This window comes from Cinclus cinclus, chromosome 12, assembly GCF_963662255.1.
Source record: "Cinclus cinclus chromosome 12, bCinCin1.1, whole genome shotgun sequence".
Lineage (NCBI taxonomy): Eukaryota > Metazoa > Chordata > Aves > Passeriformes > Cinclidae > Cinclus > Cinclus cinclus.
In genome coordinates, this window is record NC_085057.1 from 635,805 (window position 1) to 663,753 (window position 27,949).

General features: G+C 45.7%; 1 protein-coding gene across 1 annotated transcript; it reads left to right on the forward strand.

Moving 5' to 3' along the window:
* Nucleotides 1-271: 271 nt before the first annotated feature.
* Nucleotides 272-27,800, forward strand: RAD18 (RAD18 E3 ubiquitin protein ligase). Its single transcript, XM_062500696.1, has 13 exons — nt 272-325; nt 490-571; nt 2,515-2,576; nt 3,473-3,543; nt 7,212-7,558; nt 8,774-8,873; nt 11,139-11,323; nt 12,405-12,481; nt 13,135-13,195; nt 15,475-15,609; nt 18,697-18,853; nt 25,699-25,761; nt 27,373-27,800. Exons 1-13 carry the CDS (start codon nt 272-274, stop codon nt 27,473-27,475), a joined length of 1,497 nt encoding a protein of 498 aa, XP_062356680.1. The 3' UTR covers nt 27,476-27,800.
* The last annotated feature ends 149 nt before the right edge of the window (nt 27,801-27,949 follow it).

Genomic DNA, 27,949 nt, shown 5'->3' on the forward strand with positions numbered 1-27,949 from the left:
ATCCCCGTTCCCGGCCGCCCCCGGAAGCGCGGGCGGAAGCGCGCGGCGCTGAGCGCGCGGATCCGGGCCCGCCGCGCTCGGAGCGGGGCCGGGGCCGTGGGGCCGCACCGCACCGGGCCGGACCGGACCGGACCGGACCGCACCGCACCGGGCCGGGCCGGGCCGGACCGCACCGCACCGCACCGCACCGCACCGCACCGCACCGCACCGGGCCGGGCCGGACCGCACCGCACCGCACCGCACCGGGCCGGGGCCGTGGGGCCTCACCGCCATGGCCCTGGCGCTGCTCGAGCCGCCGTGGCCGCCCAGCCTGGCCCCGCTGAAGGTGCGTGCGGGGCCGGAGGGCGGGCGGGGGTCCCCGGGGCGGTTCCGCAGCCGGTGCCGGCACAGCCCCGCTCAGCCCCGGGCCCTGGAGCGGCCGCAGCGATCCTCGCTGCCGGGGCGCCCTGCCCGGCCCCGCTCACCCCGCTCACCCCGCTCTCGTTGCAGGCCGTGGATGACTTGCTGCGCTGCGGGATCTGCTTCGACTACTTCAGCATCGCCGTGATCATCCCGCAGTGCTCGCACAGCTGTGAGTGCCTAGGGGGACTCGCGTGTGAGCTGCGAGGAAAGGCCGGGCCCGTCGGGGTCGTTCAGCCCGGCCAAGAGAAGGTTTTGGAGCCTGTAGGAAAGATGGACAGAAACTATTGACAAGGGCCTGGAGTACCACCGCAAGGGGGAATGGCTTCCTGCTCACACATTAGAGATTCGGGAAAAACTGTTCCCTGGGAGGGTGGTGATGCTCTGGCACAGGGTGCCCAGAGAAGCTGTGGCTGCCCCATCCTTGGAAGTGTCCAAGGCCAGGTTGGACAGGGTTTGGAGCACCCTGGGATGGTGGAAGGTGTCCCTGCCCGTGGCAGGGGGTGAAAGTGGATGCGCCTTAAGGTCCCTTCCCACCCAAACTATTCTAGGGTTCTGTGATTCTCTTTGTGATGGGAGCTGGGAGGAGCAAGATGGAGGGAGCCAGAACCTTCCCTTGTGTAGTTCCTGCTGTAATACAAACATGTGGCATCTGGCATTCTTCATTTAAATATCTTTCTTAACATCTTGAGGGTGGTAAAAATGCAAAGCTCTATGTGGAGCACATTAAGAGCTCAAATTTTCCATGCTGCTCTGCCTGCCCTGGGCGATATCTGCTGAAACTTGGCCCCAAGTGGTCTGCTGAAGCCAGATTAGGAGGAAGTACCTTGCCTTTTCTTCCGTTAAAATAAATGCTTGTGATTGTTTGGTTCAGAAACTGTAGCACTTCCTTCCCTGAAGGGGGAGGGACATTGTAGTTTGGCAGTGAAGTTCAGCTTGGCAAAGCTGTCACCATTGAAAGCAGTGTGGGGAGCCACAAAAGTGGGAATTCTCTGTGCTTGCTGGTGGTGCAGCCTGCCTGGGGCACAGTGGCTCCCAGCAGCAATCACTGCCCAAAGAGCCTGGACCATGGAAGGTGCTGCTCTGTCAGATGCTGGCAGCCTGGATCTGCCACTTCATTCGTCTTCATATAGTTAAAGTTTGTTTCTTTTTTTTTATGGGTTTCTCACTTCTTACTATATGTGTAGTAATTTTTAAGCATTTAGATGGATTTGTGATTTTAAGTGTTAATTGATGTGTTAGACCAGGTTGGATTTGGCTTGGAGCAGCTTGGTCTAGTGCAAGATGTCCCTGCCCTTGGCAGGGGGTGGGATGAAATCTCTCCCAACCCAAACCATTCTGGGATTAATTAATGCTTCTGCTCCTTTTCAGAGGTATTCCCAGAGGGGCTGTGAAGTATAGATCTCTTTCAGGAGCTGCTGCTGTGTGTGTTCAGTGCTGAGACTCTGACCCACCATGGTCTAGTGAGGGAATGTCTTTTCCTGGAGCATGATGAGACTTTTTAAATCCTTAGTTGGCTGTGATGGTGGATGGATAAATGGACAAAGTGTAACAAAAGCACAAATTCACTGTGACAGTGTGAAGCTCAGGGAGTGTTTCACCACCCAGTCTGTTGAGGCATCCTGTGATGATGAGATGACATTCAGCTGTCTCTCAGCATTTCAGGGCTGTCTCCCTTCCTTTATAACCTCTTCTTTCAACAAGTTGATATTGTTTTGGAAAGGGGCAGAAAAGCCTAGGAAGATGAGGGGGTTGAGTTTGTCTGTGCAGGTAGATGCCAGTGGTGAACATTAGTCATGTCAAAAGGCCAGCCTGGTGAGGGAGTGAGCAGTGCAAACCCTGCTGGAGTGGTGGTGGCTGACCAAGGCTTTCTTGGAAAGGAAACAGACATCCGCTGTAGGTGGAGAAGCTGATACTTGATATTGAAACATGCTTGCATAAAATACAGGTTCTTTTGTAGCAATGATAATCTCAATTCCATGTAAAAATAGTATCTTTTCAATATTTGTGTGGTGTGGAATAGCTTGCAGGTATTGTACAGTAAGGAAATACACAAGCAAGGATGTAGAACTGCATTTGGAATAATGCTCAAAATCATTCTTTTCCCTTTTTCAGATTGTTCCCTTTGTATCCGCAAGTTTTTGTCCTACAAAACGCAGTGTCCAACATGCTGTGTGGTAAGTGTGCTTTTTGTTTTTTCCCCTCAGTTTATTTTTTATCTCTTTTCAAATCTCAGGAGCTTTTCCCTTTGGACTGTGCCAGATAATCAGTTCTGGTTCCACGGCAAAGCATGGTGCTCTTGTGTCTGGAATTCTCCTGTTTCAGAGGTGCTTTATCAGTGCAGGCAGAAGGGGATGGAGCATCAGGCCCGGGCTTTGGCTCGGGGCTGTGAGTACAATCTGTTACAAAACATTTAACATTCATTTGTTAAAATACTCCAACATTTAAACCAGAAGTGCTGGAACATAAGCGCTTAATTTTCTGTGTGTGAGTGGCCCCATTTAATCTCAAAATAAAAATAAAAAATAATAAAAGCTTTGTTAAAAAGAAGGGCAGAGAGAGTTGCAGTGAGGTTAAAATCAGAAATTGTGTAAAAAGAATGGGTTGGATGCACAAAGCATCTCATAATTCATATTTTCATTCCACAACCAGAAGATTAATGTTTCCCTTCATCAGTTTTCATGCTTTGTTGCTTAAGGTTCTCACCACCTTCAGAAGATCTTTGGTTTGGTTTTCAAAATTATTAGACCTGTGCTGCAAAAAACCGTTGTTGGAGCTTGGGCACACTGGGCTTTGTTGTTTTAGCTTTATGCTTTGTTTCTACCTATTACCCTTAATATCCCAGAATTAAGTCCTCAGGCAGTGATTTTAATATGAGATATTCTTGGGGAAGAAGTGTTTACCCTTTAAACATCTTGATTCCTGTAGCACTTCAGTGGGGGAGTTGAGGCATGAGCCAAGAAGCAAGTTATTGATCACTTGAACATGCTGTTTTCACTGCATTTGAATGTTTGTTTGGTTAGGTTTCTTGGGTTTTGTTTGTTTATTTTTCTTTTCTTTGTTTTTTCAACAGGCAGTCTCAGAATCTGACCTGAGAAACAACCGACTTTTGGATGATCTAGTGAAGAGCTTTAATTCTGCAAGGTATTTATGTAATTTTATGGCTACTCTCTCTGTTTTGGCATCTGGAAAGGTGTGACTGTGTGTGACCAGCCCTGGAGAGGAGCACTGTGAGAATTGAGCAAAAAAAAATTGTGGTGTTACAGAAACACTGGCAAAGATGAATGTTTACACCGTGGAAAAATCCTGCAGTGTTCTCGCTGTGCACTCCAGTGATGTGGAGGTTTTAAAAGCTTGTTTTGGGTCTGCTTCTGGTTGTTACTTGCTCTTTGGGCTGTTCTGGAAGTTACTGGAAGTCTCTGCCAGTGTGTAGGGTCAACAGATATGTCAGGATTCTGTGTCAGGGTGGTGGTAAAGATTTTCTTCAAGATCCTTCCTGTATGTGTAGGGGGGATTGTGAATAGAAGGTTTTGTCAAGTGGTAATGCTCACCTTGCAAGAACATTCTTTTGGTGAAGTCACTGGCTAGGAAAAATACAGGTACTGAAAGACTTAAAAATGGGACTTTTCTTGAGTAAGGAAATTAATAGCATGCAGTGCTTTCAACTCAATTTCTTATCTGCTTTTCTGCTTGTCTTAAATTAATTTTTGAGCTTCACATCCCTTTAAAAGAGACGAACAACCAAATAAATATGACTCGGTAAATTCTCACAACACTAGATACATGAAGCTCCTTCTATTATCTGTCTGTTTTCTTTTGATGAGAAGCTACTCAGTGATTTTTGGGGAATTCTATGGGTGTTCCCACCTCTATAGGAGACAAATGCACTTTCATCTTTTTCTCTGAAATTAACTTGGAGCTGGAATCGGTGAGACTCTTGGCTTCGTAAGTGACAAGAAGCACAGTTCAGCTGATGGCTTTGTTTCATGAGAGAATTTTTCTGATGAAGATCATAGAATGCAGATAGATCTAATCTTCTGTATGACCACTACTAAATTTAATTGATTTATTTGAGTAATTTAAATCCTACAGTTCCACTGTTTCAGTTTGAATTCTGGTGTTTCCTTGTGATAAATGGATTACTATTTTTTTGTTAATGCCTAATTTTGTAGGGAACAAGTAGTGCTGACTTGGATCCATTATGATATTGAATCTTAAATGTTAAATTTTTTTTTGACTGCTTTAATGGATCAGTATAAATCTTACCAGTGAGAGTAGTTCAATAACCTTTCCTTTTGTGACTTGGAGTTCAATCAATTCCTCACATGGGGCTGGATTGGGAGAGCTGTGGAGCCCAGTGTGGCCTGGGTGGAGGGGAGCAGTGCAGGGTGTGGGTGGGAAAGGTTCCCTGCTGACTGCTTGATGGCACAGGCTGCTCTGGGAACGCAGGAGTGCTCAGTGAGGTGTCCAGGCTCTGTCCCCTGGGGCTGCATGTGCCCTGGGCTGAGGGGACACTGCTTATGTATCAAAGATCATTCACTCAGAGCACCAATGCTCTTGGACAGGAAAATCTTCTGTCTCCCCACTCCCTCTCCCTCTGCTTTCTTTCCTCTTGGCTGTCCCCAAAAGCGAGTCCACAGTCCAGGGGCTGAAGAGCTCAGCGTGTTTCAAAGATCAAGTATGTTCTAACTTGACTTTGAGCCTTGGGTAGTTTGATGTTTATGAAAATTAGGCTTTAAATCTTCTCAGCATTTCACGAAGTGCAAACCCATTTCTTAAGTCAGGCCTGGAGGGGAAGAAAATGGTAATGTTGGTGGCACTTAGCAGAGTGAAAGCTGTGCTCCAAGGTCAGTGCATGCAGGGAATGGGAATCATTCCAGCCAGAGCAAGAGCTGATCCCATGCACACTCTGCTCAGCAATGGGTGTTTGCAGGGTGAGCTGTGGTGATGTGCTCAGGGGATGTGTGGGACTGCAGCTCCCTCCCTGTACAGAGGGTGGGCTCTCAGTGGAAGTGGAGATGTCCTGTGCTTCCTTGAGGCCGTGGATGTTTGCGTGAAATGGAGAGGAGCAGTTCTGAGCAGGCTGCCCTGGTGTGAGTGTGCAGTGCCTTGGTGAAGGGCAGCCCTCACCCAGCAGCTCAGGAGCTTGGGGGCATTGCCATGGGCAGTCTTCTGTCCCCTCACCTGTCTGTGCTCTAGGGATGAATTCATGGCTCTGGCCAGGCCAGGAGAGAAGGGTGAGGAGCAGTATTTGCACCAGCTGTCCTTAATGCAGAGTTCTCTTAGCAGTTGCAGTGAGGCCAGTACCTTCAGAAATAACGGGAAGTTTTGTGTGACGTGTAAAGAATTGGTCTCATTGCCCTCTACTAAAGAGATAATTTTGAGAAAATTTGGCAGTTTCTGCATCACCTTGTTAGAAAACTTAGCAATAGAAATTAAGAGTTACACTTGCTTAAGTAGAAAAGTAGTAGTCCGTGCTGAAAAGAATTTCTGCTTTTCTTCATACATAGGGAAGAAAAATGGTTTTACTGTCAAATTTCTCCCTGTTGCCTAATCAGGGTTACTTGACAGGTAGTGAGTCAGAGGAATAAACACATCGATTTTGGGTGCTCCAGAGAGCAGGTGCTGTCATTGCTGATACACTGATTGAGCCTCCAGCAGGAATGCAAGAGGAATTTCAAGGAGATCCATTGCCTTTAGTGCAGTTGGGACTGTTCTGTGTGAGTTGTTCCTAGGAAGATTCACAGCTCTGCCTCTTCCTTGGAATTTATTTATGTGGAAGCCCTAGATTCCCAACAACTCTGCTTCATTGCTGCTTCAGCAAGAGAGAAGTAAATGGAAAATGGGAATTGTAAGATGGGAACCAGGAGCCTGATGAAGGACACTTGGTTTTTGTGAGTGTTACAGATCTGAAGAAAAAGATGTGGGAAGCCCTTTATGCTGTTGTTGAAGCAGAGGGAGGGTGCTGGAGGGAAGGATATGAAGAAATCATCCATCTTTAAACAGGTGGTTTTTAATGCCCTGCCCCATCTCAGCATCTGAAGAGGGTTTGGGTCGTGGTGTTCTACTGGATCTGGGCTTGCTGACACCTGGTTGATTCATCTCTCAGCCTTCCAAGGGAAGGATGCTGCTCTGCTCATAAACTGAGCATTGTCAGCTGTGCTGCAGTTACTCCTTTGTGCTAGGAAGGTAAAATTCTGTCAGCTCAGAGCTCACAGCTGCCTGTTCAGTTCTTAGAAGGATCACAGATAAGAGACCATGCACAGTGCACAGAGGTTTTTGAACATCGTGTAGAACTGATGTTTGCTGTAGGATCAGCTCCCAGGTGAGCTGGCCAGGCTGGTGCTGCCAGGGGCTGGACCCTTCCATCACTGCCTGCTTTCTCTGGGCTTGCTGAACAATAGATGAGCTTCCAGTCTACTTGTGCAAATCTCTGTAATCACACCTGTCAGAATTTCTGTGATTAGTGAGAAATTTGAGTAATTCACTCTGGTGCTGAGGGAGGGGATGGTAAGTGACAAAGTGCTGTTGGAGAGCCCAGGGCTGTGCCAGGAGTGTCTGCTGTGCCCTGGCTCTTCTGTCCCTGGGGCTGGGGCGTGGGACCATGAGATGTCATCACCCAGCTGCTCATGAGCCTAAGAAACCACATTCTGGGAGAAGCCAGTGTGGGACTGCTCCCTTCTCTTCTGCCCTCAGTCCTAGCATTTTCTGTATTTTCACACCTAAAAAAGAGTGTCTGTTGGCAAACAAGTTTCTGGGTTCTTAGCACCATGCAGTGTACTAGCTGAGTGTTTTCCTGTGGATGCTTCCAGGCAGCAGCTGCTGCAGTTGGTGTTGGATGCTGCCCCAGCTCCATCCCCGCTGGCCCCTGGCCAGTGTCTGTCTGCAGAGAGCCACAGGAGTCCTGGTGCTCAGCCAGAGCCTGGAGAGGGGCCAGGGATTGACAGCCTTGTAAGGAAGGACAAAATCTGCACCTCCACCAAGACAGGACTGGCATGGACTGGTCAGAAGAATTTCAAAACTGAGGGGCACCATGACCTTCACAGCACTTCTGCAGAGGTTGGTGGTGAAGACAGCAGAGTGGGGTCAGAGGAGATTGCTGGGTGCACCGAAAATCATGAGAAGCCTTCTACATCTGTGGTGAAAGGAGACAGGAAAGGTGAGGTGCTTAATTTCTGGTTCTGTCCTGCTCTGTTCCCCACATGTGGCTGGCTGTATGTGCTAGAGGAGCCTCAGTGTGTGGCACTCATCCTGTTTCTCTGAGTGGTTCTGATCTGTGCTGGCACATTCAGCTCCTGCTCCTTTAACTGGCCTGTGCTCCCTTCACATCACTGCTGGTGTGGGACTGCTCTGCTCCAAGCATGTTCTTCACAGAAAGCTTCAGCTGCTGCCAGCGAATTCAGTGGAATTCAGCACTTAGGGATTCCTTTGCTTTGTGTAACAATACTAAAAAACATTAGTTGTGCAACAGTCTTAGTAAAAGTGAAGTAATTTCTCTTCTCCTTCCCCCTAATGACTAGACAGACACTGGCATTTATTCTGCTCTCATATCCTTGAGTAACCAGATGCAGGTTATTTTATAACATGTTTGTTACTTGAGGGGTGAGCCTGAACTCAAAATGAGCCTGGCAGCAGTTCTGTTAACATTTCTGTTCACACACTCTCCAGAAGAATCATTTGCTTTATTCTTTTGTAATTCTAGAGACTTAGGGTGAATTTACTTTGAACCATGAAAATATCCATTTGTACTAATCACAATAAAATGGCAGAATCCTCTTAGTTCTGACGTGCTGGCAGCCATCCTATTGACCCAGCTAAAAGCCTAAATTTAAACAAAACACCATGTAGGGATACACCCCTGGCTCCTATTAGTTCAAATTTAGCTGTTGTTTTGTTTAATTATTTATTCAATCTGGAACTCTGAAGTTCATGTGTATTCATTAGCTGGATGAATCCTCCTTACCACAGTCAGGAAAGGAGCCACAGGAAACCTGCTGTGGTTTTACACATTAGACCTGCTTGCATTGATAATTTAAAACTCACGTGACATTTTACTGCTTGTTTATTTTTGAGCAATTAAAGCTTTCACCTGCTTCCTATTTTATGATCTTTTTTTGAATCTTTGAGCATGCATCACGTGGAAATTATTTTGACAAATGCAAAGTACTTGGTCAGACAGTATGTGTGAATCACCTGCAGTGAGAGGGTTTAGTGTTATTTGTTCCTGTTTTGAGAACTCAGACGTAAGTTCAGTACAGTAACAGCTCGGGACCATTGTGTTTTGTTTCTGTCCCAGCCATTAGTTTCTCAGAGGAAAACATTCGCTCTTTGCTGTAATATCCACACTAGTAAATTCCTTCTCCCTTGCTTTCAGTGGAATGTCCTGTTTGTGAGGTTGCTGTTCTAGAGCAGTATATCAACAAGCATCTGGATAGCTGCTTGAGCAGAGAGGAGAAGAAGGACAGCCTCCGAAGGTAAGGAGCAGCTCTGGGAGCTCCCAAATGCCTGTGGCAGGTCTGCACTGCTGAGCAGGGAATGCTGGCTCTTAGGGTGTAGTACTAGTGCTTTGTGTTTGTTTCTGGCTTCCCTGCTCTGTAGAGCACTCTGAAATCACTGTGGGGATCGGATCCCCTTGGGAAAGTGTGTGGATTGCCAGTGGTAAGAAAAGTGGCTAATGCTTTAAAAAATTCAGCACAAGAAGAGCTGAGTCTGTGCGTTGTTCTTGTCACCTTTCTGCTCCCTGGCATTAAAATTCCCTTCAGGTATCACTGATTCCCATTTTTCATTTGGTGAATGAATTGCTTCCTTTGGTTCAGGTGTGCCAAGAGACATTTGCTTCAATAACTGTCAAGTTAAAGAATAAGAATTGCACCTTTCTCTGCTCTCTGTGGGGCTGTTGAAATTTCCTGAAGATCTCGATTTCCATAAGATGAATGCATGCCTTTGGCTTTGTGCCCCTGCCCCAGCATTGGTCACGGTCACCACATTCGCATCAGAAGTGGAGTTTCAGTTTGTTTTACTTAAAGCAGAAATTGAGGCTGTTATTTCTGACTGATCAGACTGAAGAACTGGGAGGATCTGTACTTCAATGCTTGTTTTTCCGATTCCCCTGAACCTTTAATTAGAAAGTAATTTTATGTTAAAGCTCTTGTTTTACCCAGTCATGCTTAGAGTGCAGTCTGTAAGCTAAAGGACTTTCAAGATGAAAAAAGGGTAAATGAATATTGAAATCTGATGTTACATTTGATATCCATTTGGAGTGGTTTAATGCTTTCTCTATTCCTAATAAATGGGAAAATAAGCCAGATCTGTCCTCGGTGTCACGCCCATGTCCCCAACAGGATTTTAAGTTCTGCTTGTTGAATCTCTAGAGTGCTTAGGCCTTCAGCAGCTGTCCCAGCAGGCACTGCCTCTGGGCACTGGCACTTCTGGGGCATGCTGGCCCTGGCAGTGCCCAGCTTGTGGCACTGGGCTTTGGTTCCATGGCAGCACATCTCTGGTTATTCTCAAACCCAGGCTGTGTTCAGGTTCAGCAGAACTGAGCCCTAACTGAGCCCCCCAAACCTCCACTGGGGTAATTACAACATGGAATGTGTTTCCAGAGAACACTGTTTCTCAAGCGTGGGGAAACCCAAGTAGCACTGGGATTTAAACCTGTTGGGAGCTGTTTTCCTGTGCCTGGCTGCTGGAAAGCTGTCAGCACACTTTAGGTCATGCTGCTGGTGAGCTGGAATATGCACCAAGCTTCTGTAGGACTTTCAAAAGGTTTGATGTAATTATTCAGTGAAGTTTTTTTCTATTTCCCAAAAGAATCTAAAAAAACTTTCCCTGAAGAGTGTACTGTGGTAATCCATCTTTTTTTTTTTTTTTTTACCAGCCATGCTACAGAGCTGGATGAAAGTAAATGAATTATTGACAGTTTTTGTGTGAGACTTTTTTTTTTTAACCTTGACATTTTCCATGGGACAAGTCAAAAGTGCTGAATAGTTTTCAAATAAATCTCTTATTTTCACAGTGGAAAGCTGTTAACTGCTCTCTAATCCAGAGTAGTGCAGCTGAGCTTTATTTTGCCGCAGAAAGAAAAATGTCTAATTAAATGCTGTTCCTCTGTGAATTACTGCAGTTGCAGGGGATGAGTGAGGCAGTAGATGGGTTTTTGGCCCCTTTGTTTTTCCTAGTTTGAGAGTATTTCACCAGGAGGTGTAGGGAAGCCTGAGCTAATTTGACAGGAGGAAATGTTCTGCTAATTTTAAGTGACAAAAGTTGTACTAGGACTTGAATTTTCTCTGGCAGTTTCCTGTAATTAAGATGTTTTCCCCATCTGTGCCAGGAATGTTGAGTGCTTCTGACAGAAAGCAGTGGAAAGCAGTAAATTTTGGCTTTAGATGCTATTCCTCTGAGGGCGCTGGTACTTATCTTAAATGTCTCTGTCTGTATCACCAAACCACCCTTCTGTCAGCTGGGAACTGCTGCCTTCAGGTACATGACCATGTTTCTCAAAGACATTTTTCCAGAAAGCTGACGGGTTCTCCTAATTCAAGTTTTGGCTTGATGTTTTAATGCTTTTAATATTTCTCCAGCTGATTTAAGTAAGCCATGGTCAGGACTGGGGTGGAAAACCCAAATTTCTTTCATGTGCACGTTATCCTGAGTGGGTGAAGTACCCTTAAGTGATTGTAAATACTTTGATTTTCATTAAGACTGTTAATTAAATGAAGTCTCTTGTTTTCCTTTGGCAGTTCTGCTCACAAAAGAAAGCTGATGTCTAAAGTTGTTTATAACCTGCTGTCGGACCGGGACCTGAGGAAGAAGCTCAAGGAACATGGTCTGTCCACCTCTGGGAGCCGCCAGCAGCTCATTAAGAGACACCAGGAGTTTGTGCACATGTACAATGCTCAGTGTGATTCCCTAAATCCCAAATCAGGTAAGTGAGACGCTGCAGGGAGGTTGCTGCCATCTCAAACAATCTGCATTTCCCCTTCTGCTACCTCTTGGGGTAGGTGTAACACTGACTCTTAGGAGAGCTGGAGCTGGAAGAGTTTATCTTGTCTAAGTAGAGATCAGTGCAAAATCCTTCTTGAAGCAGCTGGGGCACTGGGGGTGAGCTGCACTCAGTGCTGTGATGGGGTGGCAATGAGTCTGCCTCCTTCAGCCAGAGCAAAGGAGGAGTTCTGGGCTGTGTGCTGTGCACTCCTGCTGCTCTCCCTCAAATAATGCCCAGCTCTTCCTCTGTTCAGAACCTGTGCGCAAAAGGTGAATTATTAAACCCACATTTGAGATGCAGACGTGCATTTTGGGTGGTAGCAGGGAGCCTGAGGTCACTGTAATACAAATAGCTGAGCTGCTGAGGAAGCCCAGGTGCCAAATTCCTGGAGTGTGCTTAAACCAGTTTGGAGCAGGTTTTATTCTTTCATAGCTTAATAAGCTTCTGTTCTCTCTGCTTCTCTGTATGGTGAAGTGTTTGTTACAATAACTGCCCACAGCTGCCTGGCAGTGCAGTGGAGATGATGAATTGCAGAAAAGGATTTGTAAAAGTAAATGTCAAAGTAAACTGTGCAGGGTTCTGCACAGCCGTGGCTCTAGTTAAATGTTAGTTATGTTGTTTATAGGCTTTGGATGTGTCTGACAATTGTTGAAGTCAGTTGTAATTCCTCTGTGGGCTTTGCCTTTGCCTGCACATGGTTCTGTTGCCCTGGAAGGTGGTTTGGGGGACAGAGTAAGATAAACAGTAGATGCAATTATTGTCTTCCATTGAAACATCCAGTGTAAAATGGAAAGTCTCTGAATGATGGCCTGTGTGCCACAAGCACAGTTGTGTGCAGGAGGGAGGTCTGGTAGGATTTGGAAAGACAGCAAGTTTGCCTGGGATTGGAGCCTGAGCTTTCCCTCTCGGAGAGCTAATGCTGTTTGTGTTTTAAATTCAGGGTAGCTTCAGTTTTCAGCTGTTACCGCTTTTTATTGCCCAGCTCCTGTCTCAGTGATCCCTTTCTTGTATTTCCAAACAGTTGCAGAGGTTGTTAAAGAGCTGGAAAAGAATGAGAAGATTCGGGTTCAGCTAGAGTGTAATAAACCTGGTGAAAATGTAAGTGACTGATCTTGGGTCTCACAGAGGGGTGGCCAGCAGAAACTGCAGAGTGGCCACTGAGAGTGTCTGCCTATTGCTTTATTGTGTGTGTTAGAATTCACATTCAGCATCCTGTGATTTTTCTCACACCACACATTTGTTGTGGGCAGTCCTGGGTGCCCTGCTGAGCTTCATGCCCAAACCCTTTTAATTTGGAGCAATTTTTGACTGCAATAAAAATCTTTGAGTCATGTTCTCTTTGGCCATACTGGAAGATTCTGTCCCTCCATGGCAATGTGGGGAATGTTTTGTTTCCTAGAATTCTCTAGGATTTAACTAGCAAATTCCATGCTTGCGTATGGGCAGTAGCATGTTCCTTTTCCCATGACACTTGATCCTTTGGTGACTTTTGGAGCCTGTTTGTTGCACAGTGTTAGGAAATATTTTATGGCCCACATGTGCTGGGTGTATATGGGGTGGCTTGGTCCTAGTGACTCTGTGGAAGCAGGGCAGGACACTCTGGATATGTTCTGTAAATGTAGATTAAAGTGATGAGGTACTGAAAGCTTCGGGGGAGAAACAAAGAGTTGCTTCTTCCAGTTTTAAATAACAAAACCTGCAGCTTTATCATCTTTTTGTTTATGTTAAAAACATTTGTGTGTTTTCTGTAGAGCTTGACCTTCACAAAGGACCAGACAGAGGAAGAAATAGATGATATCCACACTGAATATCGTAAGTAACATGCAGATTTCACCTCATTTTGCTTTTAAATTCTTTTTCTTTGTGCTAAAATGCACGCACTAATTTCCTCCAAAGGCATCTCTATTTATGCACTTGTTTTTTTCTGTGTCCTGCCACGTTTGCTGGACATGTAGACAGTAGAGCAGGGTGTGGGATATGCAGTTGTGTGGTGTCACTGGAACCCTCTGCAGCAGAACTGCTCTGAAAGGCTTTCCTGAGCCCACCAGGGGCAGGACTGACCTTCCTGCTCCTGGTTTTATTTTCTTGGCCTGTTGTACACATCTGGACCAAAAATATATTAAATACTGTCTTAATCAAATACCTGTCCTTAAAAGTTGAGTTTAGATTACTAAATGGGCGTGGCTACAAAACTAGTCACTTGGAGATTTTGATAGTCTCAAGCAGATTAACTGAAAATTGAACAGTTTAAAAAAATAGGAAAAAGGGGAAGATATGGTTTTAAAATTAATAAAAAGTACTGACCAAGGAAGCAAGTGGTAACTGGTGTCAGGTAATTATTTCTCATAAAATAATAAGGAAGAAATCATAAGCATGAAAAAAGAACTGTGTGTTAAAATTCAAGAACAGTTTGAGATTAAAGAACTCTTACCAAATGCCATTATTTCACTGTAAAACAGATGGACTTTAGAAAGCTTTATTACACAATTAAGCATTTTTTTCCCTTTTATTTTATGTCATTTGCACCCCAGACCCTAATTGCCAGCTGAATGAATGAACTCTGGTGTAAATTCTGAATAAAACCCCCAAATGTACTTTTGTTCTTTTCCATATGAAAAAACACACAGGACAGGGAGTGTGAACAGCCTTGGGGAAAGGCAGGACAAACTGTTTGGGAGAAAACACTTTTCTGCTTCTTTGCACATTCCCAAGCTCTTGGCAATTTGCACATTGCACTGTTGGCATTTTTTTGCTGTTTATGAAATGGCAATTAATACTTAGGCTTGATGAAGCTGAGGATGGGAGCTGGCTGGGAGCTCTGCCTGGCAATTACAGCCACTGTCATTTCCTTCAGCTCTGCAGGACTTGGGGACACCCTCAGCCCACTCTGCTTTTTTCATGGTCTCTATTTAAAGAGTTAAAAAATCTACAGGAAAGGAAATACATCTGTGAAGAAAAAATATTCAGTTGCCTTTTCTGCTTATAAATCTTTTTAATTTGCCACGTTCTTTGGAGGTCTGCTGCTTTGTCTTGTGTTTTAAATATTTGTCCTTGTGTCTGGGGCTGGTTTACGTTGCTGCAGTTTGGTGGGATGTGCTTGGGGTGTCGTTTCAGCACCACACTGATTTACAGTGTAGCTGAGCAATGCTTTATGCCAGGACATATCTTTTCAAAAAGCTTTGTAGTTCTGCCATGAGCCAGAACAACAAAAGATAATAATGCTGGAAAAACTGAAGCACCAAAGGAATTCTGTAATGAGAGTGCAGCGACTCAGACACGACATCTGGGACAGAACTTGCTTTTTATTAACAGAATTTTTGGCCTTATGTGGTGTTTTCAGCTGCTCAGGGAAAGGGAGTCGGTGTCAAATCTGTTTCCTTCTGTGGGGCAGAACTTGGTGTTGTTTTCTCATAGAATACATCAAAGAATTTCTTCACTGAAAGGGTGGTCAGTCACTGGAACGGGCTCCTCAGGGAGGTGACACAATGCTCGACAGTCCTTTCTGAGAGGAAATTCTTGCTGATGTCCAGCCTGAGCCTCCCCTGGCAGAGCTTGAGGCTGTTTGCTCTCCTCCTATCCCTGTTCCCTGGGGCCAGGGGTGACCCCCACCTGGCTGTCCCTCCTGGCAGTGGGTTCCCTCCCTGCCTGGCCAGGGCTGGGTGATCCACAGTGTCCTGCTGAGGACATTGGGTGTTTTCCTAGCCTCTGAGTAAAGCTTTTGAAGTGTCGAGGTTAAACAATTCCATTGCTTTGGCTGAGTACCAGAGGAGTGCTTAAAACATGATTGAAAGGGCAGAGAGTATTTGCATTATTAACTTGCTTAAAGGATGTGAATCCCAGCAGTGTAATGGGCATGGCACAGAGCATGGAGTTTTTATCTGTGCCAGTGCTCTGGGCTTTGGCTAGCTCTATAAAAGCACAGATTTGGATCATTGATAGAATGTGGGACATATCACAGTGCTAGGTTGGTTTTACAAACCAAAATGCTTCCCATTCAGTTTTGTGTGTCCCATTTCTGTTCACGTCCTCTCGGTGGTGGTGCCATACCTTAGTCCTGTGGGGGTGGTCAGTGATGCTCTGTTACCTTTCAGGAAACAAGCACAGAAGTGAATTCAAGCTCTTGGTGGATCAGGTAAATAAACGGTGGAAGAAGATAGGTGAGAGGAAAGCAGGAAGTGCTCAAAACAAAGAGGAAGTTGCTGTCAAGGAGCTGCCAGCAGCCACAGGTCAGTGACATTTAGTATTGTCCCCTCTTGGAGCACACTAAGGAGTGTGGGATTCCCAGAGAAATGGTCTTTCATCTGTTGTTCTTCTAGAACCTTTAAGGAGAAAAAAAATCCAACAAGCATAAAGATCAAACAGACCCTAAAATGATCTACTGCTATTGATTTTAGTGTGGAACATAAGCATGAGCCGTAATAAATATTTGTTTGGTTTCTGTGTGTTGTGTGTGGATGTGTCTGGGGCACATTCCAGTTGGTTGAAAAGAGTTGTCAGGTTCTGGTCCAGGCTTGCTGGAGGTGCTGAGGGTGGCCACATGCCCACTCTGGAATGAAGCTGAAGGTGAGTGCTGCTTGCTGCCTTTCAGCCTTCCAGCATCCTTACTGTGAGGGGGGTTTGTAACTGGGAACTGCAGAAGTATTTGTGGGGATTGGATTCAGGCATTATTTGTCCTGAGACTGAAACAATAAAATCCTTGGGCTTGTTTTAGGCAGTTCATGTATGATGCTGCCTCTTAACTTTAACTTGCTGTGTTTTGAGTTCATGTAGTGGAGCACAGGGAGAAGTGTGAATGCATGGCTGCAGTTCCTCACTGCTTGGGGCAAGGAGCAGCCTCCAGCCTGTTCATTCTCCTTCCCCCCAGCCCCAAACACCACCCTGGTGTGCCCCAAGCTGCTGCCTGGGGGACCCTTTGGTCTCCTTTGGGTTGTGTTTCCTGGCTGCTTGGGCAGGGAACATCTGTCTTTGAATGTGGGGTTTAAACAAGCATTCCTCAGCCTAATAGAACTTGTGGATTTCTAATCTAAGAGTCTGAGTGTTGGCCAGAATCCCACTGGCCAAGCTGGGACATGCTGTGCTGTTGTCTGTGTGCTCAGGAAAACATGGCAGAGTCGTTTGTCCCAGCTCTCCCAAATCCCTGTGCTCTTGAGCTCAGTTCATCTGTGGCTCTCTCCAGTGCTGGCTCTTCCAGCAGAGCTCTGAAGAATAAAAAGAAATGAAGAAAACAGTATAATAGTATGAATTTTATCCTTATTGTTTCCTGCAGACCTCAATGCAGTGCATAATCAGTTCTGTGGGAAGGGTAAAAGTTAAGGAGTCTCAAGGATGAAAGATTTTAAGCTGTTCCTCTTCTATAGCAGAAGCAAAGGCAATGTGTTATTGGATAGTGGGGTCACAGCCTTGATTTCCAGCTCTAGAAGGGAGGGATGGGCTGCTGTGGATTTTGGGGTTGTCTCTTGTGTGAGCTGTCCTCTGTGTGTGCTGCCCTGCAGGCTCTAAGAGCTGAAGTGAAACCATGAAGTTTTTCCAAAAGAGTGATCAGGTAGAAAATAACTTGGACCAGATGTATCATCCTGCATCATGTTCAGAATGTGGCAGCACCTCGTTTGGTTCTGGAAAACCTGCACAGTTTCCATTACACTTTGTTCTCTGAGCTTCCAATAAATCCCTGGAATTTCAGTGTTGAGTTTTATACACAACATCTGCAGGAGGATGACTGTTTGTAAACAACTGAAAAAGTAAAAAGGTGATTCACAGGGGAAGGAATAGATGCCTGAACCCTGTTTCCCAAGGGTTCCTTGTTACCAGCACTTGCCATTGTGTTACAGTGGGAATTGCAGCATGGCAAAGGAAGGATCCAGTACTGGCCTGATGGTAACAGCTGGTAGAGCCGAGGCTCTGTCTGCATTCCTTGCCCACTTCCCTTGGCTTCTCATGAAGTGGTGGAATTGTACAGAATTAAAACAGATCATTGGTTTGGTTGGGGTTTCGTTGGTTTGTTCATTTGTTTTAATTTCCCCCTCCATCTCTTCCATTTCCCTCTACTTTACTATTGGTTGATGTAATTTAACCTTATTTTGTTTGTGGTGACATTTTAATATTACATCATCTTGCCTTTCATCTTTAAGCTTAAAATATCTGTTTCCCAATCTTTATAACTTAAACATGGGGTTATGCTTTGCCTAAGGGGAAAGTTCCATAAGGATTTGTTATATATTGGTGCTAAATAATTTGATTTGGTAAATATTAACTATGCTGGGCTGCATTATTGCACAGGCCTTTGCTATTTTTACCCTGCTAATTTCAGAGTTGTGTTTCATTAGCTGGACAACCGACTCACTGGGATCTGGTGGTTGTTTTCAGCAGACAAAAATATGCCCCTGATATTTAATTGTGCCAGTTAGCAGGAGAGAAAGGGCAAGCTGAGCTGAATTCCAAGATTGTGAAGGCTCTCCACACTCTAATTAAAGTTCTGCCTGGCCATTTCTGTCCAAACCATTGCTGGAGGGGCACGAGCATGGCTTGGGCCCTGAGATGGAGGCAGGAATGTCTGTGGCTGTCACCATCAGTTAGCAGTGAGATGGAGCTGGGGAGTTTTTGAATTAAGTAACTCACTTGCAAATATTCGTGGCTATGGCATGAGGGCAGTCTTTATTCTCACATCAGATTTTTTAACCCAAATCTATTTTCTCTTTGGAGGGGCAGAAGGTGTCTTTTCAGAGAACTGTTCATCTTTTCATTGAACAAAACACTTGACACAAAACCAGCAGAATGGTTTTCAGTTTTTGTTTGTTGTGTAGTCTAGAAATTATTTTTCCTGTTGAAATGGAAATGTCAGTGCATTGACCTTGTCTTAGCTGCATAAGGAAGTAAATCACAGCTGAAAATAAACCTGTTAGCTGGATCTGTAAAACTTAAAGCTCAAGCTGTCTGATGCAGGGGCTGTAGGGAATTGGTAGCATAAGCAGCCAACAGAACACATTTAAGTGTTTGCTAATTTCTGAAATAAAGTTCCATCTTATGAAATGCATAACACATCCTCACCCTTTATTTCACTCCTTGTGTTTGAAACTCAACAGTGAAGCGTTTCTGGTTCTCAAGGAGTTGTTGGTTGGTTTCTTTTTTTGAATATACAGGAAAAGTAATTCAACCTTTGAAACTGTCAAAGTTTTGGAAAGCAAGTATGTGGGAATGAGATGTTGCTATTTAAATGTTTATAACTTACTTTTTCTTAAAAATATCTCTCAAGGCTGTAGAATCCTAAATAGTATTTTTCATTATCATTCCTTCCAATCTGTCTTTCCTCTTGGTAGAACCTGGGGAAGAGCATCACACATCTGTTGTCCCTGGAAAAGCCCAGACACTCCAACCAGAAATTCTTGATGGCCAAAGAAGTGGATCTCATTGCTTGAAGGAATACCAGAGATCAGCCTCTCCTGAATTCTCCCTCTCATCTGGCTCAACAAGCAGGTTGGTGATGGAGCCACTTCTGTCTGTGAGCAAAGCTGTGGTAGGAACCTGGAGCAGTGCAGGCATCCAGGAGAGCTGCTGAGCTCTGCTCACAGATTCCTTCTTCGCCCTGTTCCTGGGGGTTCAGGAGCTCCAGGAATAGAGCTCAAATACATGGAGAACTCACGTATTAGTCTGTACTACCTTCACAAGGGACTGCTGGTGTACATGTTCCTTTTGACACAGAAACAGGGAGTGGAATGTCTGGGGAGTCAGGACAATGTTTGGTGAGTCCCTTCCACTGCTTCACCTTCCCATCTGCTGGAAGTTTTATTTAGAGAGGTTCGAAAAATTGATATGGTCCCAGTCTTTTAAGTAGCACAGCTCTAAGGACCTGTGGCCCCAGTTTCTGGAGCAAAGGCAAAAAGTCATTGAAGACAAATGCAGAATAATTGAGTTTTTCTGTGTGTCTAAAAGCAAGAGAGCTAATCTTGCTATCTTGTTGATAACAGAAATAAGAGGAGAATTCAGTTCTGCATTACCAGGAACAAAAGGGTTTCCTATGTTTTTAGAAGTGGGAGATAATCAGAAGAAGTAGCTGAAGGTCACCAGCTAGGCTAGGAGTGGCATTTCTTTATTTCCCACCCCTTAGACCCATAGTATCTGCCTCTTCCTCCTTGTTCTGCAAATACTAAGAGTAAAGTAGTTCTTGGCTTCATTATTGGTTATTAACAGAGCAATCTAATTGAAATATTTCAACAGAAACCTATTTTCCTAAAGTCATTTTGGTTCACAAAGAGCTTTTAAAAGCCATGATGAGGGTTAAAGAGATTTAAAAGCGTGATGAGGGTTAAAGAGCTTTTAAAAGTCATCATGAGGGTTCCTTATCCCAAAGGGAAATGTTGAACTGTGAGTGAAAGCCTAGGGAGACTTTGGAACGGGGGAGTTCAGCTCGGGGGATTAGGGAGCATCAAACAGAAATGTCTTTGTTTTACAGGATCAAGCTTTGCTGCCTGTTTCCATTTACTTGAATGAGTGGGAGCATACAGTAAATATTTGTCAGTAAACAGCAATATGCTGGCTGGCAGAGCACTTGGAGGCAGGAGGGGTCGTTGTTGCCCTTTCAGAACATCACTGCATTTCTGTTTGACTTCATACCTGCCTTACAGACCAATAAAACCCTTCCCCTCCTGTGGCCTTTCCCCTCTGTGCTATCTGTGTCTTTCTGCCTGAGCTGGTACTGTAAAACTGATAAAGGCAGCAAATCAGTTTATTTGCTGTTCCATGTGTAACGAGCCTTTAGGGTGAGCACTGGACTAGATTTATCTCAGTTTCTCAGGATGGAAGTGATGACAACAGTTTTTCCTTCCCTGTGATCAGGGAGCTGTTCTCCTGCTGGTTTCTTGGTCCCTCCCAGTGCTCTGGGTTCACACAGAACTCACACATTGTCACGCTGGATGCTGGAGTGTCTCATCTCCAGGTGTGGTGTTAGAGCAGAGTCCCCAGCTCCCAGTGGGACACACTGACCTGCAGGGCTTGGGTGACCCTCTGATCTGCCCCTGCCCAAGGGCAGCTGGAGAGGTCCAGGAAGCCTTGGGACATCCCACCCTGCAGCTTCTCCTCCTCTGCATCCAAGCCCAGCGTTTGGACTGCACCTAGAGATGAGAGCAGCAGCAGAAATGCAGTGCAGGCTCAGCTGAAGTGCCAGATGCTGCCTGGGTGATGGAAGGTCCCTCTTGTCTGACCACAGTGTCCCTCATGCCTACCTGTGGCTTGCTGAAGAGCACTTCAGAGTGTTTTCCCATGTCATCTGTGATATAAAGAAAGGTTGCAGGGAATCTCCCCCTTTCCCAAGGCTGAGGCAGAGGAGCACTCACTGAAAAGGGTCAAATGTGCTCTTTGTCTGGGCTGTTTGTGCTCCTGGTCACTGCTCTGGAGGGCTGGGAGGGCTGCTGGGCTCAGTGCAGTGCCCAGGTCCTGCTTTTGGACCCTCTGGGGTCCTGCAGTGCCCACGGAGCAGCTTTGGTCTGTGCAGTTCTGTCTGGGACTGCAGCTCTTGCTCCCGCAGAGCTCTGTGTCCAGAGGGGCCCTGGATTATGGCAGCAGTGGCAGGGGCAGCAAGCAGGTGTAGTCATTCACAGTGCACGAAAAAAAGACAATTTATCACTGTGTGCTTACCGTGGGGCTGGTATTTTGTTAATTGTAGTGAAATAAATCCAGCACAAATCAAACAAGAGTGATGGTTTTAGTAGCATTGTGGTATTGTATCAAGTAATGGATTTCTGAGGCTTGTGTTTTTCTGATAACGAGAGGGTATCCTCTGCCAAGAGTAAATGTTTTTCACATTGAAATGTCAAAACTGGAAATATATTTGGTATTCCAAATCTGCATGCTGTGCTCCTGTGAGGAGGGCACTTCTAAATGGAGGGCTGTTGTTCTGATGAATTAAAACAAAATGAGAGTGTTGAGTAGCATATAAAATATAACAGAACAATCTGTAACTCAGAGCTGAAGTGTTTGTTCTGCAAAAAGATGGTGCAAACAAATCAGTGATTCTTCTGTTTCCTCCTTCATAAGGTTTGTCCCTTTTCAGTCTCATGTCAATACTTCTAAGGGAGTAGTTGGTCAAGACTAGAAGCTTATCCATTGTACGCTGATCATTTATGAACTGATATTATTCAAAGGTCCATGCTAAAACTGAGAAAATGAGAATTGTAGTCCTGCTGGAGACCAGATCCAGGCCACGTGTGGAGGTTGTAGCAGTGCCCCAGACATGCTTGTGCCTCAGAGGGATTGATGATCCCGCCAAGAGAGCACACTGTGTGTTACAGATAAGCACTAAAACACAGCCGTGCCTTTGAAAGGGTTATTTTTCAAAGCTCTGAAGTCACAGTTGCACAAGGCTTCCACAGGACTGCAGTGCTCCATATGAATAGTCCTGTGGTTTTCTTTGACTTTCTGGAACTGAAGCCAAATTTTACGCAATTACTTAAACAATAGGAAAATTAGAAAAGAAATTAGGAGGAACAACGATAAGCTAGTTAGTGAGCTATGTAAAGGAAATATTCCATTATAAGTATTTTATATAATGGGGATAATACGCAGTTTTAAAAGCCAATTATTTTTTCTTAGAACTGTGTTCAACACAAGTGTTAGTTCCTGATGACTAGAGTGAGCCTTGAACAGCAGACAAAACCCAACATTTGCCTTGTCTGAGATGCTGAAGCACAGTCAGAATTTTGAAATCCTGGTGGGAAGGTGCTGTATGCACAGCCTGTATAAATCCCTGTGCTGCTGGAATACCCAGAGTGACTGCAGTGTCTGCCAGGAGGGGTTCATGCCCAAGGAAGGGACCTCGTTTGCAACATACGGGGTTTTTTTTGGCAGTGAGTTTAGGAGCCATTGATCAGGATCCAAGATCTGGATTTAGCAGGTCACTTATCCTTGGATTGATGTGCTTTAGTTCATGAGCAGCAGCAGAGATAGCAACAGGAGTGCACTGGATGGCAGCAGCCCTCTGCAGTGGGTGACACGGGCTTGGCACAGCTGGCAGGATGGAGTGCTTGGAAATGCTTTGTGAGCTCCTCCTGGGCAGCTCCTCAGCCTGAGTTTGAAGGCAGCGTTGTCCTGTGCCCTGGCCATTGCTGTCAGATGAGAGAAGTGTATGAAAATGTGTTGATCAGTACAATAATTGCCTTTTTTAGTTCTTCAGGACTTTTTTACTTAATAAATCCTGCAGTGCTTTGGCTCAGGGATGATGTATATCACAGTGTTAGACAGGAGTGTTTGATCTGTGAATTTTGGCCTCAGATATGGGTTCATTGTGAAAGGATGATGATACTTCTCTGCTATGCTGTTGATTCATTCTTTTCTTCCCCAGACTGTGAGCTGTAACCAATGGCAGGAGCTGTGAGGCTTGGTGGTGAGAGTCCTGGGGACACTGTCAGGTAGGGGCAGCTGGTGGTCTTGGCTGTGCATGGTGGATGCTCTTCCATACAGCCTGTGTCCAGGAGAACGTCTGGCCCTGGTCAGGAGCTGTGGGGTGTGGACATCCCTGAGCCCTGAAACCAGGAGTTGTGGTAGGGAGGTGATACAGCCACCACATCCCACTGCTGCCAGGCTCCTGAGAGAAGCAGTCCAGGTGGATGCAGCAGATCTTTGCCTTTTTACAAGTCACAGCTTCCAAGCTGTGTTCTTGGGCTGCAGAGGGGGCTGTGGAAAACTAAGGAAGGCTGGAAAGTCAAGGAAAACAGCAAGACAGTGGGACCTGTGGAGGGTTTGGTACAGACGTTTGCCCTGGGGGCCTGGGCAAAGCCAAGGCTGCAGACTCTCCAGAGACAGGAGGGTGAAACCGTGGGGTCTGAAGAGGAGGGTGTGGATAGCCAGGGCAGATGTTGTTGCACAGCTCATCTTGGACGTGGCACGGTGCCTGGGCTGCTCCAGCAGCGAGCTCATCCTGTTTGCTGTGGGGGGAACTGTGCAGGCAGCATTGCAAGGGGGAGAAAGCTGCTTCCCCTCCCTCCTGGGGACTGGCATTCACTCCAGGTGACGCTGGTGAGTGGGCTGGGGCTCAGTTCTTGTGCCAGCACTGAGGGAAACGTGCCCAGAGCCTGGTCCCCAGCACATGGCAGGATGGATGGATGGATGGATGGGAGGATACTGGCTGCTCACACGAGGCCAAGGAGGAACTTAATCTGCCTTAAAATAAACCAATTCAAAGAGCAGTTTGCTCCTCTCAGTTTTGGAACAAGACATGTCATCCACACTTACATCAGCTTTTTTCTCTTTGTTTTAGGGTGGTGAGTTTATCTTAAGTGAAAAGATAAGGGGAGTGGTGGTAAAGAATTGATGGTGAAGAAGGGAAGAGTTGGTGCTTGGTTGTCTGTGTGTAAGGGATCAGGGAAGCCAGTCCTGCAGGAATATGGACTTGGACAATTGCCTGAGTCACTGCAGCTGCATTTTTCCCACTGTGGAAGCATGAACAAGTGCATGGTCACCCTGCCACAGGATGCTGGCTGCATCTTGAGCAGTTCAAGTGAAGAACTTTAATAGTTTTGCTCTAAAATTGACTCATCTGGAAATGATCTGTAAGATAATCTGTAAAAAGATTAGTGACCTTTAGTTAAGAAAAGGACAGAAAACCTGTTGTGGGAATTTGTCTTGAATTTGGAGTCTGAATAAAGTCTGAAGGGGTGTTTTGCTGTGCCTGGATGCAATGTAGGTAGATACCTCTGGGGCACTGAAAAGGCAGAAAACATTAGACAAGTGAACAAAACAAAAACTCTAAATTCTGTGATCTCTTTGGCCTCTGTGGGATAAAATTTATAGGAAAAGACCCTTCAGAATGAGGCAGCTGTTTCTCTTATTTAATTCACAATCTTCAGTTCAAGGGTTAATCATTTGATGCTAAGAAGAGGGAGGAGTTTTCTTCAGAGAAGGAAAAAGTTAATTTAAAATACAAATTCAGTTGGTGGTCAGAGTTGCTTTTGTTTAGTCAACAGTGGTTTTTTTATAATTGTTTGTTAACTGTGGCGTATTTAAGGTTCTTTTTTTTTAAATTTTACAACACTTTTGTCCCCTGGCATGTGTCAGAAAGGTGTATAATTACTTCAGCTCCAAATCCAGCCTTGCTCAGGCTCTGGAGCTGAAGTTGGTGTCTGGGAGAGCTGGGATTCAGAGATCTGCTTGGGTCAGTGGAGCAGTGGATGCTGGAAGAGATCCTGGAGCAAAGGGCTTGTGGCTGCAGCTGGAAGTTGTGAGCCCTGCTTTGTTCAGCTCCTCAGTCCCACTGCAATTAGGGCACAGGAGTTAATTGGGGTCTCTGGGGACCGTGGCTGTGGCGTCAAGGGCCCCTTCCCAGCTCCATGCGCAGGCCAAAGGTGGAACCCACTCCAGGACCTTTTGTACTTGGTTTTGAAGAGCTTTGCTGGGCCCAGCCCATGGATTCCACATGTGAATTCTGAACGTGCGTTACTGGTTTGAGCCTTGGCCAGATTTGTTCAGTTTTATTGTTTTGCGGTGACAAATACGGCGGGTGATAAATGCTGCAGTTTTCAAGGCAGGGAAGTACATCATGTTCAGGCCTCAAACCTGTTCTTCTATTTTAGGGGACTAAAAGCACATAAATAGCCCTGTGTCCTCCCCAGTTCTTTTTAAAAATGCAACTGGAACATCAGAGTGGGGTTTGGAAATATGATAATTCATTCCCTGGGCGTCCACTTCGAGCACCGAAAATGAGCTTTTGATGGACTTCTAATTCTGCGAGTAAAAACAGTGTTGACTTGCAAAACATTCCCCATCCATTTTTGGTATCTTTTTCCTTTTTATCTGTATGACTGAATGTGCATGTGTTGGAGGTTACTCTAACCTGGTGTTATTTGTCCAGCCAAATTCCTGTTGGTTCTGTAGTTATCTCCACAGTAAGAACTGAGGACTCTCACTTCACAGGAGACAGAATGGCAAAGGGTGAAAGAAAATCCTGCTGTCTTATAGAAATTTTGTGTCACCTTGATTTATTTAAGAGAGACTTTAAATAAAGGTGGTACACTTTACTCCCCAAAACATCTTGCAGATCCTCTCCAGAGAAACTTTCTGGTGCCTGGGAAGACAGAGGTGGTGTAGTTACCACCTAGCAGACATAAACACAGAATTGTCTTGTGTGTTAAATAATGATAATGGGACGCCAGGAATAACTAAAAATGGAGTGAGACAGAGAGAGAAGTTTCTGGACTGTGCTGTAGGTTGATGTTATTTCTCATTGCTGCTGCTGGAGGGGTTGGTCTCATCCAGGGATTCTGCTGAGTGGAGCCCTGCATTGCTGTAGGTGTTGCTGAAATAATTTCCATCCCTTTTATTTTCTCCTTCAGCACCAATTCGGACATTCTGGCAGATGTGGAAGGGTCTGAGACGTGTTCAGCGTCCTCTGACAGGTGAGTAGAATATCCAAGAGCTGAGGTGGGTTTAGGTCTGTAGTTTGCAGTTGGTGGAATCCTGGACAAGCAAATGCCTCAGGCAAGTCAGATCCTTGGAGAATCCCCACAGTTCTGGGAAGCACAGTTTGGTCAGTGAATGTAAATGCCTGAAAAATGATACCTGGGTCCTCCGAGAATCCACAGATGCCCAATTGAGTATCTTTATCTTAAGGGATATGTAAGTATATATTTTAATTTAAAATGAAAAATAAAGAGGAAAATGCTTTTTTATGGAAAATTAAATCTGATCTTCTAGGACATTTGAAAATTCCGTTGTTGGCATAGCTGTAGGTGAGGTGACAAGTTGAACACGCTGGAATCAAGCATCTGTTTTGATTTACTTCTGTTTGGAATTAGAAGAGCACTTCCTGGTTGTTAAAATCTCACTGTCTGCAGGTCTCAGTCATGTTTCTGTTTCCCATATGAAAACCCATGTGAAGGGACTGGGGAGAGCTGCAGAGGGCCCTGGGGATGTGTGTTCAGTCCCACCACCAAAGTCCCAGCTGGCTCTGCCTGCTGGGATTCACAGGGATCTCAGGATGATGAGCTTTTCCAGGGGATGCAGGAGCTCCATTTCCATGGTGGTGCAGCTCTGAAACACAATTCCTTCCTGCCAGTATCTTCAGAGTGCATCTGCTGGCAGTCAGCAGATGTGGACTTGAGCATCTCCGGGTTTTGCATTGTTATTTTCAGTTGTCAGTTCTCAGTTGAAGACAAATGAATAGTCCCTGCAGGATGGATTCAGCCTAGCAGATAGTATAAAACAGAGTGCACTTAAAAGGAATGTTTAATTAGCAAAAGCTGTTGACAGATTAGTGGCATCTTTCATGTCAACACTTTGTGGAATTTTCAGCTCCGAGGCTGAATGATGGAAATCAGCTGCTTCATTTGCATACAGCTAGTTTACGAAAATTTTCTTTAAAATTAACTGTGACTAAAAATAAAACAGTTGTTGAGTTTTCTGTGGAAAATATTTTGTCCATAAATGAGGAAAGTGCCTGGCAAGGCTGCAGGCCCCAAGCACTCCTCTGGAGATTATGCTGACCAGCCTCTCATCCTGCTTCTAGGTGCTGTGCCCCAAACTGTCTTTTCTGATAGAACATCCCTATGGTTTTGTCACTGCCTGGGCTTGTCCTCAGTTATAAGGAATCTGGGGGGTTGCTGCTGTTCCTTGGGTTCCAGACTGGTCTCTAGGGACAGAAGGAGAGGCATTGTGATGACCCTGTTCCTTCAGGCTCAGGGGCTGTGGGATGATTTGTGCTGCTGTCACCTCCTTCAAATGAGAAAACAGAAATATTGCTCCCCCCATCCTTGGAAGTGTCCCAGGCCAGGCTGAACAGTGCTTGGAGCACCCTAGGGTAGTGGAAGGTGTTCCTGCTGTGGCAGGGGTGGGATGAGATGATCTGTAAGGTCCCTTCCCACCCCAACCATGCCATGATTCCATCACCTGTAACACGTACGTGTGCAGCATCAATGTCCTGCTCACAGTGCTTCTGCACAGCGTGGGTGTGTGCTGTCTTCAGGGCACTTGCAAACCCCTGTTGCCCTTCTTGTCTTTTCTCCCCCCAGCAGCAGCTCCGTGGCTCTGACAGGGAACAAGAGGAGGCTGCGTGGGTCACGAATGGCCGGGAAGGATGGAGTGATGCCCCAGGGCAAGCGCAAGAGGAGCTAGTGCTGGGAGCATCAGTGCTGGCAACCACCTCCTGGCCTCTCCCCGTTCTCCGAGTACCTGCCTACTGAGTAAAATGCTCCCTTTTCACCTCACTGCCATTCCAGCTGCCTTAATGACCAGGCTGGTGCGTTTGCCCACAGCCCTGTGGGCCACTGGTGCCTGAGGCTGGGCAAGGAGTGTCAGAGCCCTGCAGGAGCCTGGCCTGGCTCCTGTGCCCCGGTTCCCTTGCTGGTGCAGCACCTGGGTCTGTGTGCTGCCACTGCTCCTGCCTGCACCCCCTGGAAGCCTCATCTGGCCTCCTGGAAGCAGCTGAAGGACAGTTTTGTGGGGGAGTGGGCAGGTACTGGTGCCCCGGTTCTGTCAGCCAGGGGAGGGAGGGACTGAGGAATGGGGGGAGATTTGTCCTACACTAATAGGCTTTTTTATATATGTCTGTGTAAACTTAGCATTGTCTGTCATTATTTCAGTTTGAAG